This window comes from Oryza sativa, chromosome 10, assembly GCF_034140825.1.
Source record: "Oryza sativa Japonica Group chromosome 10, ASM3414082v1".
In the NCBI taxonomy this organism is placed as follows: Eukaryota; Viridiplantae; Streptophyta; class Magnoliopsida; order Poales; family Poaceae; genus Oryza; species Oryza sativa.
In genome coordinates, this window is record NC_089044.1 from 4,922,609 (window position 1) to 4,937,607 (window position 14,999).

The window sequence follows — 14,999 nt, forward strand, 5'->3', positions numbered from 1 at the left end:
CCAGATCCCTATGGCCGAACTACCCGTGGATTGTCCAGATCCCCATGGCCGAAGCACCCCGTGGGGCCCACCTGTCGGAACCCGCCAAGCGAAACACACCCTCTTCTCTTCGTCAAGCTGGATCGCAACGCAAGGGCCCGCGTCCTCTTCCCTTTCCAGCCAAACCGACGCCGATGCTGTTCCACTGCAGGGCGGGCCCCACCACCTCTTCCCGAGCCATGGGTCCACCCGTCAGTCACCCAAGAAAAAAACTAATTGCTATTGTGGGTGGGGTCCACCCCCTCCACGTCCACGTGGGCCACGCGGCATCCGGGCCCACTTTCAGTGAGCGAGGGGCTCCCTTCTTCTTAACACCGGAGGAGAGATCCTTCCCGGCCGTCTCCTCCTTCCCCTCTCCGCTCGCCTCCGCGATTCCCTTCCCATTTCGCCGCCGATGAAGGGCGGCGGGGGCGCGGCGGCGGCGTCGGCGGCGCCGGGGGACTACGTCTACTTCAAGTCCGTCGTCCCGCTCCACAAGATCTCGGTAAGCAATTTTGCACGGTGGAGGAGCTCCCCCCCTCTCTCGCGTGCGCCTCGCTAGTGCTGCTGGCGGCGTGGATTTCGGTCCTCGGCGGTGGAATTTGGTGCGGTTGGTTGTGGGGATTGTGGTTGAGGAGGGTTCCCATGCGGGTTTTTGGGGTTGATTTTGCGGGGAGGATTTAGCATGCGGGATCTACGGGATCACAATGTCTGGGTTGGATGGATAACGGGGTCCAAGTATGTGTATGGTTTAGTTCTAGTTTTAGGGAGGGAGGAAATGGGTTTAGGTTGATTGGCATTTCCCCGTTCTGGATGATGGCATTTGGTGCGGTTTTTGTCTAGATCATGATCATCAATTCGTCATGATCATGAGTAATTCGGGCAGCATCTTTTGCTCCGTTGGATGAGATGCCGACAATGATTCGAAGCTCCGATGTTTATGTCGTCATTTCTCTCCAGTGCCTTGATTCATAGTATCTGGTTATGATCCTCTCTTTTTTTTAGAGAGATAAAGAGCGTTAAGCTTTAGTATTCCTTAGTTACTTTGCCTTAAATTTCTTAAAATCTCGTCAACTCCACCGTCTAGCAAGTGAACAAATCAAGTTATCTAGTAGCAATTAGGGGTTGGTTTGGTTAGATGTAACCTGCTGACTAAATTTGGTACCTATGGGAGTTATCCGTATATATTTTTTATCTTTGCCTTCTTGAGTGTCATATGCAGTGTGTCTTGGTGATTCTGTGCAGAATTGACACTAGTAATGTGATCTGAATTGCGATGTATGATGGGATTGGCTTATGGTGTCCCAGAGTCCCCATGTTTTTATTGATCTTCTTTTTTCCTGCAATTTCTTTCTTTTTTTTTATTGCTTTTACCTTGCTATTGAAATATGTGTGCTTGACTGCTTGCTTTTCGCTATGCATAATAGAATATCTTAGATTAAGCTATTTTGCTTTGTCTACTTAACTTATTCATCGATTATAACAGCAGATATGCATATTGCATCATTCTCTGCTTACGAGTTTCCTCAATCTGTACAAAGTGAACTGTAGGATGTACAAATTTTGAATGTGAATATGCGTTACATGCCAACTTCTTCTCAACTTTGTATTATTATAATGTGTGATGGATGCCATTCTAATAAAAACCAAGCTGCTTTCTTCAATTCTTTGCATGAATTTCTCAATTTTATTCATATGGTTGACCAGTTTCTCTGCTTTGTTCTTCAACATGGCAGAATTATAATTTGTGATGTATCCCTTTTTGAAGAAAATAAATTTGCTGCCTTCATTTTTTTAAGAACTAATTTTTTAATCATTACATACGATTGGCTAGATTCTAATCTGTTTCCTTATTGGAGGTTTTGTAGATTGGACCGAAATTATGGAGGTACTATGATTTTGGACCAAAGACTGTTCCACCTCTTGTCTGCATCCCAGGAATTGCAGGAACGGCTGATGTGTACTACAAACAGATCATGTCTCTCTCTATGAAGGTTCCTAGTATCTGCTTTGAGACTATTTTTTTCATACCTGATCTGGTTTTGGTTTTCAGTTTCATGCATACCTACAAACATATACCGATATGTTTATTATTTGCATTTGTAGTCTTGTAGTGCTAAGTTTTTTTTAAAAAAAAAACTACAAAAAAGTCATGGTCAAGTGTTCTGTACTTGGTCCTTGGACCTGTTCTCAATCATTCTACCAAACAATAATTTCGCTCTCAACATAAACAGTTTTTATCTTGAACTACTAAAATTTGAAGTATCAATGAAGATCTGAAGTAATTTGGAAATATTAGTACATGATGCATAGTAAGACTGTTAATATGATCAAGAATCCTTGTATTCTTGGTGCAGCTTTAGTACCTTTGGATGTATTCATCTTTAGGTTATATTTAGTGTGTCAGTTTTGAATACGAACATCTCCATCTACTTGTAATTAATTTGAATGCCACTCATATATTTCTGAAACCTTGTTGATCTCTGTTCTATAGGCAATTAGTTAATCGCAATTTACTACACCCTTCATTTCTCACTTCTCTTTCAGGGTTATCGAGTGATGTCAATTGATGTTCCTCAAGTTTGGAATCACCAGGAATGGATTCATTCATTTGAAAAATTTTTGGACTCCATGAATATCCATCATGTAAGGAAGTCTTCCCTTCCTTCTGCATTTCTTTTATGCATTGCAGTCTTAGAACTGTCCAACCATTCATATTTTAAGCCATGTATTCTTCATTTCCACTCTTCTTGTGCCTCTTGCAACCTATAAGGCTGTGTTCGTTTTGTTGTTTTGGGGGGGGGGGACCCTTCTCCCCAGCACGCAAAACGGAGTGGTGGATTAGCGCATGATTAATTAATTTTTAACTCAAAAACTTGGAAAATAGATTAATATGATTTTTTTAAAAGCAACGTTCCTATATAAAGTTTTTGTAAAAAATACACCGTTTAGTAGTTTAGGAAGCGTGCGCATGGAAAACAAGGGAAATAGAAATTGGGAAAGTGTAGTGTAGAACGCAGCAAAGTATGTACTCCCTCTATTCCATTATATAAGACACAACCACTTTTCTTAGATGTTTCATAATATAAGGCATGCATGCAAGCATGAAATTAACTATTACATCTTCTCCATTAAATTATTACTTTTTTAAATACTCCATTCTCATGTTATCTAATCCTATTGGATGCATGCATTATATTTATTAGGATGATTCAAACTAGAAGATGATAATAATTATTTCTTGGTCTTTGGGTTAAGGGTGGTTGTGCCTTATATTTTGGAATGGAGGGAGTATACAGGATTGTCATAGCAGTGAGAATATAAATATGCTATAGTCAGCTCTGAACAATGTGAAATCAATTTGATGTTACCTACTACTTCGTGAAAGACTGCTTTTGCTTATTCTTTCTGCAATTCCCAGTTTGCATGATTCACTTCTTTATTAAGGAGTCTATAGTAGAGTGTGTTAGTTTGTTCCTTGTATGTCAGCAGAAGTTTTTGTTTCATTTCGTTGAGTTTTGAGTTATTTAGTACTAATTTATTTATTTTTTCATTGGAGAAAACAGGTTCATATTTATGGTACATCTCTTGGTGGATTTCTTGCACAAATATTTGCTCAACACCGTCCAAGGAGAGTAAAGTCCTTGGTCCTATCAAATACTTTTCTTGAGACACATAAGTTTGCTGCTGCTACGCCATGGTCTCCTGTGTATGTATTCTTTCTGAGATTTGTTATGGTTGCATCATAATCTGTTCATATGCCATGATCCTGCAAACTTTCAGCCCCATCTTTTCGCTTATGCTTATCAGCCAAAATTTGAATTTTCAACCTTAAATTTGGAGTTGATTTTGAGGTTTTTTTCATCGAAGTTTATTTTTCAGCCTTTGCTTTTAAATCGCTGACTACACGTATATATAAGTTTTATCCACAAATTATTTTTTGTTTGCAAATATGCCGAATAAGCGAAACAATGGGGGTGTTTCTTTTATCAGGATTGTGTCCTGAGGCCAAAGTCATTTCATACAACTAGAAGTGCATCACTAGAAAAAAAATGTAACACATTGGTGGACATCATATACTCATAAGTTCTGATTTTTCCATATAAAAGTATACTTTATTATTGGATGTAAATTATAGAGAATAATTCTGTCAAACAACTTTTTTGACATTGCAGTGTTAATTGGACCCCTTCTTTTTTGCTGAAGCGGTACCTATTGACAGGAATCCGAGATGGCCCCCATGAACCGTTTATTGCAGACTCAGTGGATTTTGTTGTGAGTCAGGTCAGGATCAACTGTAAACATTTTATTTGATGTTTGAACTAATTTCATACATGTTATAAATATGAGCATTCAAACTTTATCTGAAATTGTAATGTTAGGTATTGCTAGTTAGATGACTACTCTGTGCTTGACAACGCATTGTTACTCAGTGTTGCTCTTCTATTTTACTGGGCTTGTTATTGTTGTTAACAAATTAAAATCTAAATTTTGCATGCCAGGTTGAGACGCTGTCAAGAGATGATCTCTCATCAAGGTTGATGTTAAATGTTAATGTTGCATCAGTTGGATCATTAATGCTACCTGATTCACTCATCACTATAATGGATGTAAGTTACCTCGACCCAAATAATACAAGTGATTCTCATGTGTTTCTGTTTATATAGGGTTTATTTATTATTATTTTCCATTCTATTGATTGGCTGCACCAGTTAAGAGATAATCTAAGGCTAGCATGGTATTAAGAAGGAATGATTCTTAATCAGTATGTCATGTGTAGGTATGCTGGGAGATAAGCATGCTAAATTTTTGTACCTTAGAAGTTACAATCAAGTATGAAGTTGAAATCATCAGAAAAGGGTGCCCAAGGGTTCCCATTATCAGAGACCTTGAGCATCCCAGTGTCCCTTGAATGCTAACTGTGTGTGTTGAACATATTTGCACAGACAAACGACTATTCCGCTGTTCCTCAGCAGTTAAAGGACCAAGTGAATGAAAGGTACCCAGGTGCAAGGCGTGCAGTACTAAAGACGGGTGGTGATTTCCCCTTCCTGTCACGTCCTGATGAGGTTAATTTGTACCTTCAGGTATTGTAAACGCTTCTTCTGCAATCTTTCAGTTTTGAAGGATTTATGAATGACAATTTTGAAAACAATGGCAGCTACATTTGAGACGAGTTGGAGTAGAACCTAGACCAGATCTGGTCCAAGGTTTCACACGTAATGGCAGTGCTGGGAGCTCAAAGGACCAAAAAGATGGTGGAAACAATTTTGACAATCATCCTGGAGATAATGGTGGCCCTGGTTCAGGGGGTCATGATCATGAGACACAGAATTCTGGATCAGAATCACATGATTCTGATGAATCAATACCAACGAGCACAATGCTTGCCAATACCATTCTAGGTACGGTTAGCTCAACCCTGCAAGCTTCACTATGTGTGCTCTTGATACATCATTACTATGAGTCTGCTTTGTATATTTCGTCGAGACAGCCATTGGATGTATGAAGTAGGGAATCACCCCTTTTGCCCCCATGTAGAGCTCGCTTTGTAGAATATCATCGTGGTACGAGTGTCATAGCTTCTTTGGAGTGGGTTCTTACTTCGTTGCTGCCAACGGGAAAGGCACATCAACAACCAGGAAAACAACTTCTGTATGTTTGTATATTAGCTCTTGTTTCTTTATCAATCCTTCTTTTTGTGTTTCTAGGCCTGTAAATTGAATTTGATCTGCCTGAGACATGAATATGATTGCTTAATTTTCTTGTAGTTGCACCATAAAAAGTTGCGTACAGTTTCATGATTTCATCCAACTTATTTTTCACCAATTCATGATTGTTATGCCTATTATTATATTTGATTGCCATCAACATATCTATCATGAACAGATCGTGCCAATCTTCTTGTGGCAATTTCTGTACATGGAGGGATAATCAGATTCAGTTGAAGTATCTACCTTTGCTATTTCTGTTACTTGTTTTTATCCATCCCTTCTCTCTTTTTCTTCTCGTTTCGTTGGGACTACTAGGTGAGGTAGGGCGGATTTCATAGCCTACCATTTTGATCCTGAAGGTGTTTTTCCTTCCTCCGTCCATTTTCCATTGCACTGTTTGTAAACCAGGTGAAATTATTTCTATCTTGATGCATGTCCATAGCTAAGATATGTGCCGCTTGGTTGCAGTGCGCCGTACCGAATTGATATTGAAATCTTCAAAAGCCTCACCCTTTGTTTTTTATTTTTATTTTTTGGCCATCGTATGAGTCCCCATGTATCAATCGTTCAGGAAAATCAACAATATATTTCGTACCTGTACACTGTCAGTTTCTAGGATTATTTCTGTACTCCTATTTCTTCTGTTAGCTGGAACCAGCATCTTCGCTAGCGTAGCATCGTTGTGAAGTACTTCATTCCGTTGATTAGTGCTTAATTAAGAACTTATAGTACACTGGAGGCAAGTAGAACAGCCGCTCCAGTGGCATATACAGAGTAGTTATTGTATAACCAATATTGTTCTACTTATTAGTCTAGTTTCCTCTCATCTCTCACGAAGTACTGTCATCTTAAAGATATAAATTGTACGAGCAATAAGGCTAAAGTCACATGGCTACAGAGAATATCCATCTTAAATCTCATGTGTATCATTTTATCATACAAAATTTTCCATAGCAACAATCAGGGTTACTTGTACGAATGTACGATTGTAGTTTCAGATGGGGCTTTTGTTATTCATCATTTGCCTGAATTTTTCTAATCTAGTACCATTTTTTTTTCACAACAGCTCACATCGCATTGTGACTCGTACAACTTCAAACCATCTTTGTCCCCCTACCTGCGGCGTCACACACTGCACCCACCACTGGCATCGGCCACCTCTCCTCGTGTGCTACCTCCCTTCCTCGCCGGTGTGCGAAACTCCACCGTCTCTGATAGCTTGTACCACTAAGATGCCATCATCTTCCGCCTCATAACCAATGTATATCTACACTGGTCCGCTGCCCTCCTTCATTCTTATGGCTTTGACGCCACCAGCAACACACCACGGCCTATCTATGTCCATCGTTCATCGTCAGTCTTCCACCACCCCGCCCATCACTCTAAAGCCACCATCACCGCCCTCTGCCTCCATCCCATCGTGGCCAACCCTGAAACCCTAATTTGTATTGGAGTTCGTGGGTTGTAGGCAGAAAGTTTGTCGCTGTTATCACTATCGTTGTCTACGTCTATGGTGAGTCGTGTTGACCAAGAGTTATGAAAATATAATGTGGACTAATCAATAGTATTCCTTCCATTTTGAATTACTTATCGTTATAAATTTCTCCTAAGTCAAACATTTTAATCTTTGGCATATAGTTTATCTTTATAAGATTTACATTATTAAAAAAAAAGGAGATTTGGAGGGAGAGACGTCCCTCTAAATATTTTAAAGAAGAAATTATGAGCATGTTAGAGATTGAACACGACACATCAGGATTGAAACCACATACCACATACCCCTTACCACTGCACTATCAACATCTCATAAGATTTACATTATTAGATTCACTATAAGAAATTTTGATATAATTCACATGTAACTAATGGTCAAATATCAATAAGTTTGACTCGACGGAATAAGAGAGATCAAATATTGATAAGCCATTCCCAATTCGCCCAAATCGTGGCCTTTATGAACAATCCTAGCAATGCAAGAAATAATGACACATTAATTTGAGTTTTTTTCAATTAAAAACGTATGTAGTTCACTGATATGGAAATGCATTGAACTTAAATGACACAATTTTTTGTTGGAGACTAGAAGAACACGCACGCCAAGTTAAAGCAGAGACAGCAAGCTCGTCACACGATAATACTTAAGTCGAACCATGTAGCTTCGTCCCCGACGCCTCCTCCGGCGTCACCTCGCCGCGGTGCCCTTCCACCGCCGGCGCCGGCGCCGCCGCCTTGAACCTCGCGTAGATGTCCCCCCTGTAGAACCCCCTCGTCCTCCACACCAGCACCAGCGACACGATCACGGCGAAGAACGTCGCCGCCGTCACGATCAGGAACGACGCCCTGAAGCACCGCACGCCGGCGCACGCCCTGTGTCCGGCGGCGCCGCCGCCGCCGTTCTGCCTCGCCGCCTCGGCGTCGTACAGCGCGCCGGCGACGCGCACGTTGAATATGTACGCGCCGATGGGGCTCGCCACCATGCCCAGGTTGTAGAGCGTGGCGTAGTACTTGAGCCCGAACACCTCGGAGACGATGGAGAAGAGCAGCGTGTACAGCCCGCCGAAGCTGAAGCCGACGACGACGGACGCCGCGTACAGGCCGTGCGGCACGCCGAGCGCGATGAGGAGGTAGCCGGCGCTGGAGACGACGAGCACCAGCGTGAGCATCAGCGGCCGCGGAAACCTGTAGCGCGACAGGAGGAGCTCCGAGAGCGAGCCGACGCCGGCGCGGCCGGCGTACATCCAGATGTTGATGAGCGAGGCGAAGGTGTTCACGCTCCTCGCCGGGTAACCCAGCGACTGGCTGATCTGCCCCATGTTGTCGATCGCCGTCAGCGAGCCGCCGGCGCCGCAGATGACGCACACGAACAGCACAACCATGTCCACGCTCAACGCCGCCTGCGGGATCGTGTAGTCCTCCCCGTGCGCCGGCGGGTTGAACGTTCGCTTCAGGCACGAGCCGACGCCGCATGTCGTCGCCGGTGGTGGTGGTGGTGTCTCGACGACGGGCTGAGGCGGCGGCGCCGCCGCGGGGAGAGTTTCTTGGACATCGGCCTCCCTCCGGCTTCTGAGCTCCTGTCTGATGACGACCGCGAGGGGGAGGAGGAGGAGGATGAGGAGGAGCACGATGGCCGTCGCGGCGTAGGCGGCGTGCGAGAAGCTGATGGTTTTCTGGAGCACGATCATGACGAGGAGGTAGGAGGCGACGGCGAAGGAGATGTAGAGGAAGGAGAAGATGGGGCCATTGCTGCCTCCGCCGCCGACGCGGCCGTTCGTCGGCCGGTGCGGCATGACGCGGACGACGCGGAGGAACACGAGGGAGATGGCGGCGGGGAGCCAGGCGATGAGCAGTATCAGCGACCCGGCGTCGTGGCCGCCGCCGTAGATGGCGAGGTAGAGCTGCGGGAGGACGGCGCCGCTGAGCCCGGCGAACCCCTTGAGGAGGCCGACGACGACGCCGCGGCTCTCCGGGAAGCTCTTGACGCAGGTGACGAGCGCGCCGGTGTTGGCGAAGGCCTGCGAGTCGGCGCCGGCGGAGATGCAGGCGCACATGAGCCAGAGCGGCGGGCGCGCGACGCGGCCGGCGACGGCGAGGTAGACGACGAGGTAGCCCGCGAGGCTCATGCAGGCGCCCACGGCGAGCACGGCCGACGGCGGCGCCACCTCGGCGACGAGGCCGGAGACGATGCCGGCGTTGGCGCCGAGCTCCTTGAAGAAGGAGAGCGTGTTGAGCGTCCGTTGGTCGTAGCCCAGCGACGACTTGAGCGCGCCGGAGTAGATGCTGAAGATGTTGGTGCCGCCCGACGCCGACATGATCACCATGCACGCGAGCATCATGAACCACCGCCCCGTCACCACCTGCTTCGCGAACAGCGCCGCCGCCGGCATCTTCCCCAGCCGCGGCCACGGTCTCCCGCCGCCGCCGGCGCCCGCGCCGAACACCATGGCGCGCGACGCGACGCGACGCGCGCTTACGTAGCTGGCTTGCTCTAGCTACGTACTCGAGCTTGTCGCTTGCAGCTGGGATAGCGTGAGTGTTGTACATGTATTTATAGAGTGTTGAAGGAATACGGTACGTACGTAACGTATCTGAAATTCCACCTGCATAAATTAGGAAAGTTTATTTTCAAAATAAAAATTGCTTCAAGCTTCTTAAATTAGAAGAGTCTACCACTTCAAAAGGAGGGGAAAAATACAGAGAAATGTGTGTATTGCTCGATTATAAATTAAAATTCGTGAAGGTTTCTGGTTTTAATGTAAAAGACTCAACCGTTTGATACAGCTCCTAGGAGAATTAGGAGAATGAAGCGGAGCTGATGAGTGGTGAGAATATCCCTCCATCCTCGTATTGTAATTTTTTAGCAACGGAGCGATAGCTTCGTTATATGTTATCTAAGATTTTGAAAGTGTTTGATAGAGTTATAGCTCTATGGGACAAAAACATCAAAGTAAAAGTTGTATCAAACGGTGTTTTGTTTATTCTGAATAAATATCCGAAATTCAGAGAGAGAATCTTAGTACAAGCGATGGATGCATAAAGAAGTATTGCATGAGTAGAATGAGAGGTTGGGGAGAATAAATATTGACATATTCTACCTAAAAGATAGAAAATGACCATGTGTGACAACTTAGTTAGTTATTTGTACATCGTCAAGGGGTTGAACTCCGTGGCTCATTGGTCTTTGCACGAACTCGACCACCCTAGCTCAGCCACCGGTCCTCACTCCTCGCTCCTCGGTTAGTTTGTGAAGCAGGGGCAAAAAATTTCCAGCGACACTTTCACAAAAATACATTTTAGCATTAGAAAAAATATTTTGTTGTCCGCACCATACTACCTTTAAAAAAAATCATTTGATGCTCAAGATATAAAACTCTTATCCCTCCATTCCTTTGTAACTTTTTTTTTCACAGAAAACTTGTTAGTGCGCCATTCCCAAGTCCTAACATGCGTTTTTTTCCAATTTTACCATTAACGGCACAAACAAAGTTTTTTTTCCTTTTTTCCCCTAAGACTGGAGCGTTTCCCTTGATTGGACAAGTATCAGTAGCTTTTTGCTCCATGTGCATTTTCCAACTAGATTGGGAGTACTTTAAACCAGGAGCATTTAGCCATCATGTACAAGTTCCTTAAGATAGACTAATCTTTTGCCATTCAAAGTTATTTCGTTTCCTGCTATCTTGTACTCCCTCCGTTTTAAGTCATAACACGTTTTAACTTTGGTCAAAGTCAAACTGCAAGTTTATCTAAATTTATAGATAAATATAGTAATATTTATAATACTAGATTAGTCTTATCAAATCAATAATTAAATATATTTTCATAATAAATTTATCTTGGGTTAAAAATGTTACTATTTTTTCTACAAACTTGGTCAAATTTAAAGCAGTTTGATTTTGACCAAAGTCGAAACGTCTTATAACTTGAAACGGAGGGACTACATTTTTGTTTTATGCTTGGCCCTTTCTTCATCGCCGATCTTTTTTTCTCTATAGCTTGCAAGTATTTTCGCATTAAACTTAACCACTGTCAAAAAAAATTAGAAATGTTTATTGTTGGATGGAGCCACGGAGGGAGTATATACGAACGGAGGAAGTAGAGTTTTTTTAAAGCATGGGTTGTACACATTTACATTAATTAAAAAAACATTTAGTCAACTCATGAGACTGAAATCAGAGTATTAATTAAGATGTGTCCGCTGTGTGTAAACTACTATCTTAGGTGATGCAGTTTCATTTTTTAGGGAAAAAAAAACGGTACACTTAAATCGTGAGATGCTGAAACCCTCTATTTCATAAATGAACTACTTGTCACTGTCCAAAGTTCAAACTTTTACAAGAATTATTTTTTCTAGAAATACGGTATAAACGCAGATGCTCACAATACGCGTATTATCGTCCCTATGAACACGCATATATGCACACGTTTTTCTCCTATGTGCATCTCTTTTCTCCTATATGCATCTCTGAAAAACTAGGCCGATATATATTAATATCGACAAGGTCACCACGAGCGACGCAACATATTTTAAGATCGATAAAGTCACCGCTAATGACACGATATATCTTAAAATTGACGAAGTAACTACGAGCGACACGACGTATCTTAAGTTTGACGAAGTCACCACGAACGGCTCGCTGTCGAAGGGTACGTCACCTACCATAAAAATAAATAGCTATAAATGTAAGGTAGCACACGTGTCAAGTTTAGAATTTAAACTCAGGTGGTGGTATCATAAAAAACTAGTTAAACCTAACTAGTTGAGCTATATCTCATTTTGCTTTTACGAGAAAATTATGCATAAAATTTATTTGTTTGCAGGGAATGTGTAAGTGTCATGTGTGCCTCTGTTCTGATCACGCGTACATCTGTTGTTACGATGTTATCACAGGATTATGCTATCGAAATTTCGTTCAATTTTATTAAGGTTCACTCGTGGCAATTTTTAATTTTTTTATGCAATCAGGATGTGCTCCATCGGCTCATGTCCATCCTAATCAGGGCTCTCTGTTACGGTGGCTGGGGGGTTGCTATCCTAGTGTTGACAAAAATATTAAAAGAACAGAAAAAAAGGACTATTAAACCAATGATTAGGACCAATATGAACTTAGTTAAATTCATGGCATGTGGGATACACAACATATATGTTCCCACTAGAATTAATAGTGATATTCCATTTGTATGTTGGATGGTAGTTACTTTTCTAAAGTCGAAGTCAATTTCCACAACCCAATTGGTCTGAGCAGGAAGTGACTTATGTTTAAGGAAGCAATAGTTTTAGTACAGAACTACAGGCACTACCATGGAATATTATGGAACACTTACATAAACTAGGACAGTTATAGTGCATTATTAGTATAGAGAATTTAGGACATTTCCCTTCAAATAAAAGAATTTAGGACATTTCCATTTATAAAACGAATTTAGGACATGTTTAGTTGTTGCCGAAAAAAGCTTATCAGGATTTGGTAATATGGAACTCTGCAACAGAAAATTTAGTGTTGCAACGTAGTTTAGTGTTGGCAGTGATATCTAACATTGCTTAATTATATCTACTGTTTTATTGTATTCAAATTATGATTTATAAATGATGCTTTTTGTGCAAATATTTTATAGCCTTTCCTTTGTGAATATCTTGCATCATACCTTCCTTTTGGTATGACTTATTGAGTACAGTGGTTGGTACTCAGTTTTACTTTATTTTTCCCCACCCCAGAAGCAGAGAATTGTTCAGATGGTGAGTTCTTTGAGGATTAAGCTTGTTCCGGACGTTGAGGATGCCTGTGGATTATGGAGGAAGCTATGTGTTTGGTCGTGAAGATTAAGTTTATATTATTTGTTTATTTCCACTACGTTTGTAAGAATTATTTATTATTTTTTGTAAGACGTGGATCTGTTTATCAATTTGTTGTTTGTATACTCTGGCTGATCATGGACAGAGATTTTAATACACATTCGGCTTAAAAATTTGAGTTAGCGAATTTCTAGGCGTGACAGCGGCATAAATAACCAACACGTAGTCGATGACATGGTAGTCTTCCTCCTTGAATACAGACTCATCGAGATCAGAGATGGCGCTAGATCCCTCTTGTCAGCCTCCGCAGGCACCATATTGGGTCTGTTTAGGCTTATCTCTGATGTCGATGTCTGGCGGCATGTGTTGCTAGTGTTGGTGTCTATTCTGACTTGTGTGTTGATCTGTGTTGGTCTTGTATGTTCTTTCTCCCTAGGGGGTCTTATATTTATACCTATAGATATCCCCTTGTCCAAATATGACTAGGGAGACCAATATGGAAACAATCCGAGTAGTACTTGTCGTTTCCATATAGAACCTACTCGTCCTTCCTTATCCGGAACTTCTTTTATATATTCTATATATGAGGTATGATTCCGTATAAGACTTGGTATATGGTGGACCCCGCCGAGTTTAGTCGATTACTATTGGGTATGTGGTATCCATAACCATGACACTAATATTCTCTAAATTTTTCACATTTCCTATTGCAACTCCGAATTCGTAAAAAAAATTAATGTATTTTTGAGATTTGGCAAAAAATGCCATATTTATCATCATAAGGTTAAACAACTGTTATATGGCATTCAAGCGTCGTAGCGATCGTGTCGACCATATGACCTGGAATGGTACAGGCTAGCTTAGTAGTTCTTTCTTAATGGCTTTATCCTGCGGGCTTAAGGACTTCCGCGAATCCCGTGAGCGTGGGCTAGCGATGAGGGTTGCCATTGTTGCGGAATCCGATTAGATGATGTGGATCGCCGTTGTTGCGGGATCCGATGATTCGCCGTTGTTGCGGGAATCACCCGCAGAGATAATTGCCAGATAGGATTGATGAAAAGCTTGTGACCTTAGTCTTGCCGGCATACACCATGAAGTGTGCTTAGGCGCTGGCGTGGTGGCGGTGTAGCGCGGGCGTTAAAATGTTTAAGGTGTCTATGGGTACAGCGACACACCTCTGCAGAGTGTATGAATTGTGATATGTCACTCCCTATTTCGGGTAGAAATTACGAACGCGGTAGGAAAGGAATCTATCGGAGGTTCTAATACCTGTGGTGCCTTATATGTAGTAGATTTTATAATTACTTAATGTAAGCTTTTACTACACTGTTTTATGAACATGCATAAAATTTCTTGTTGGATTATGGGATTTGGAGATATATGTATTATGCAGGTGGATTATGGGCTTATATTATTTGGATTGCTATAGTTGGACTTGTTGAGTACCATTCGTACTCATCCCCTATATATTATTCCTTGTAGTGTTGAGCTAACAATTAGGTGAAGAGAGGATTCTACAAAATTGATCAAGTGTTGCATACCTCTACATCAAATTACTGTTGAAGGTGATGAAGATCTATAAGAGCAAGGTACTGTTAGTGCTATTATTTTGGTAAAAACTAATTTCTTATGGTTTCTATTTAATGGGTTTCGCTACAATTGTTTCTGCTATGCTACTCTGGTGTGCCCATTTCTTGGTAAGTTGGTTCTTACTAAGGAATGAGCCGTAGACCGGTATTCTACCTCGGAAGTGGAATACGAGGGTCGCTACACAAGGTAACAAAAGGCTGAGTACAATAAGCATAAGAATAGGGAAAGGAAAAGGAAACTGGACTGGAATAAGAATAGTGCTCGGCTCGTCGTACTGTTGACGGTCCTTAAATCATAATATTTGACCGTCAATACCAGCATATAATAGAATAAAATGTGGTATCCAACTTAGTGGTAGGGATTATTACTAATCATTTCCACTAGTATTG

General features: G+C 42.2%; 2 protein-coding genes across 5 annotated transcripts; one reads left to right on the forward strand and one right to left on the reverse strand.

Annotated features, from left to right (window-relative positions):
- Positions 1-373: 373 nt before the first annotated feature.
- Positions 374-7,356, forward strand: LOC4348183 (uncharacterized). 4 transcript variants are annotated; one of them, XM_066305015.1, is made up of 9 exons: positions 374-523; positions 1,878-2,012; positions 2,566-2,664; positions 3,585-3,727; positions 4,194-4,302; positions 4,521-4,628; positions 4,965-5,105; positions 5,180-5,423; positions 6,799-7,356. In XM_066305015.1, the coding sequence occupies exons 2-9, from the start codon at positions 1,995-1,997 to the stop codon at positions 6,813-6,815; spliced, it is 879 nt and encodes a 292-aa protein (XP_066161112.1). In that variant the 5' UTR covers positions 374-523; positions 1,878-1,994; the 3' UTR covers positions 6,816-7,356. The 4 variants fall into 4 exon arrangements, with proteins under 4 accessions (XP_066161112.1, XP_015615047.1, XP_025876645.1 ...); XM_015759561.3 differs by having other exon boundaries at positions 1,887-2,012; XM_026020860.2 differs by lacking the exon at positions 6,799-7,356 and having other exon boundaries at positions 5,180-5,803.
- Positions 7,357-7,595: 239 nt separating this feature from the next.
- Positions 7,596-9,753, reverse strand: LOC107275647 (protein NUCLEAR FUSION DEFECTIVE 4). The gene has a single exon (XM_015758058.3). The coding sequence runs from the start codon at positions 9,671-9,673 to the stop codon at positions 7,871-7,873; it is 1,803 nt and encodes a 600-aa protein (XP_015613544.2). The 5' UTR covers positions 9,674-9,753; the 3' UTR covers positions 7,596-7,870.
- Between the last annotated feature and the right edge of the window lie 5,246 nt (positions 9,754-14,999).

Excerpts from the sequence above, each read along its gene's own strand:
- LOC4348183 (XM_015759560.3), top strand. The coding sequence starts at position 434 with ATGAAGGGCGGCGGGGGCGCGGCGGCGGCGTCGGCGGCGCCGGGGGAC. Across the intron at positions 2,013-2,565 it reads TCATGTCTCTCTCTATGAAG|GGTTATCGAGTGATGTCAAT; the intron begins GTTCCTAGTATC and ends CTTCTCTTTCAG. Across the intron at positions 4,303-4,520 it reads TGGATTTTGTTGTGAGTCAG|GTTGAGACGCTGTCAAGAGA; the intron begins GTCAGGATCAAC and ends TTTGCATGCCAG.
- LOC107275647 (XM_015758058.3), bottom strand. The coding sequence starts at position 9,673 with ATGGTGTTCGGCGCGGGCGCCGGCGGCGGCGGGAGACCGTGGCCGCGG.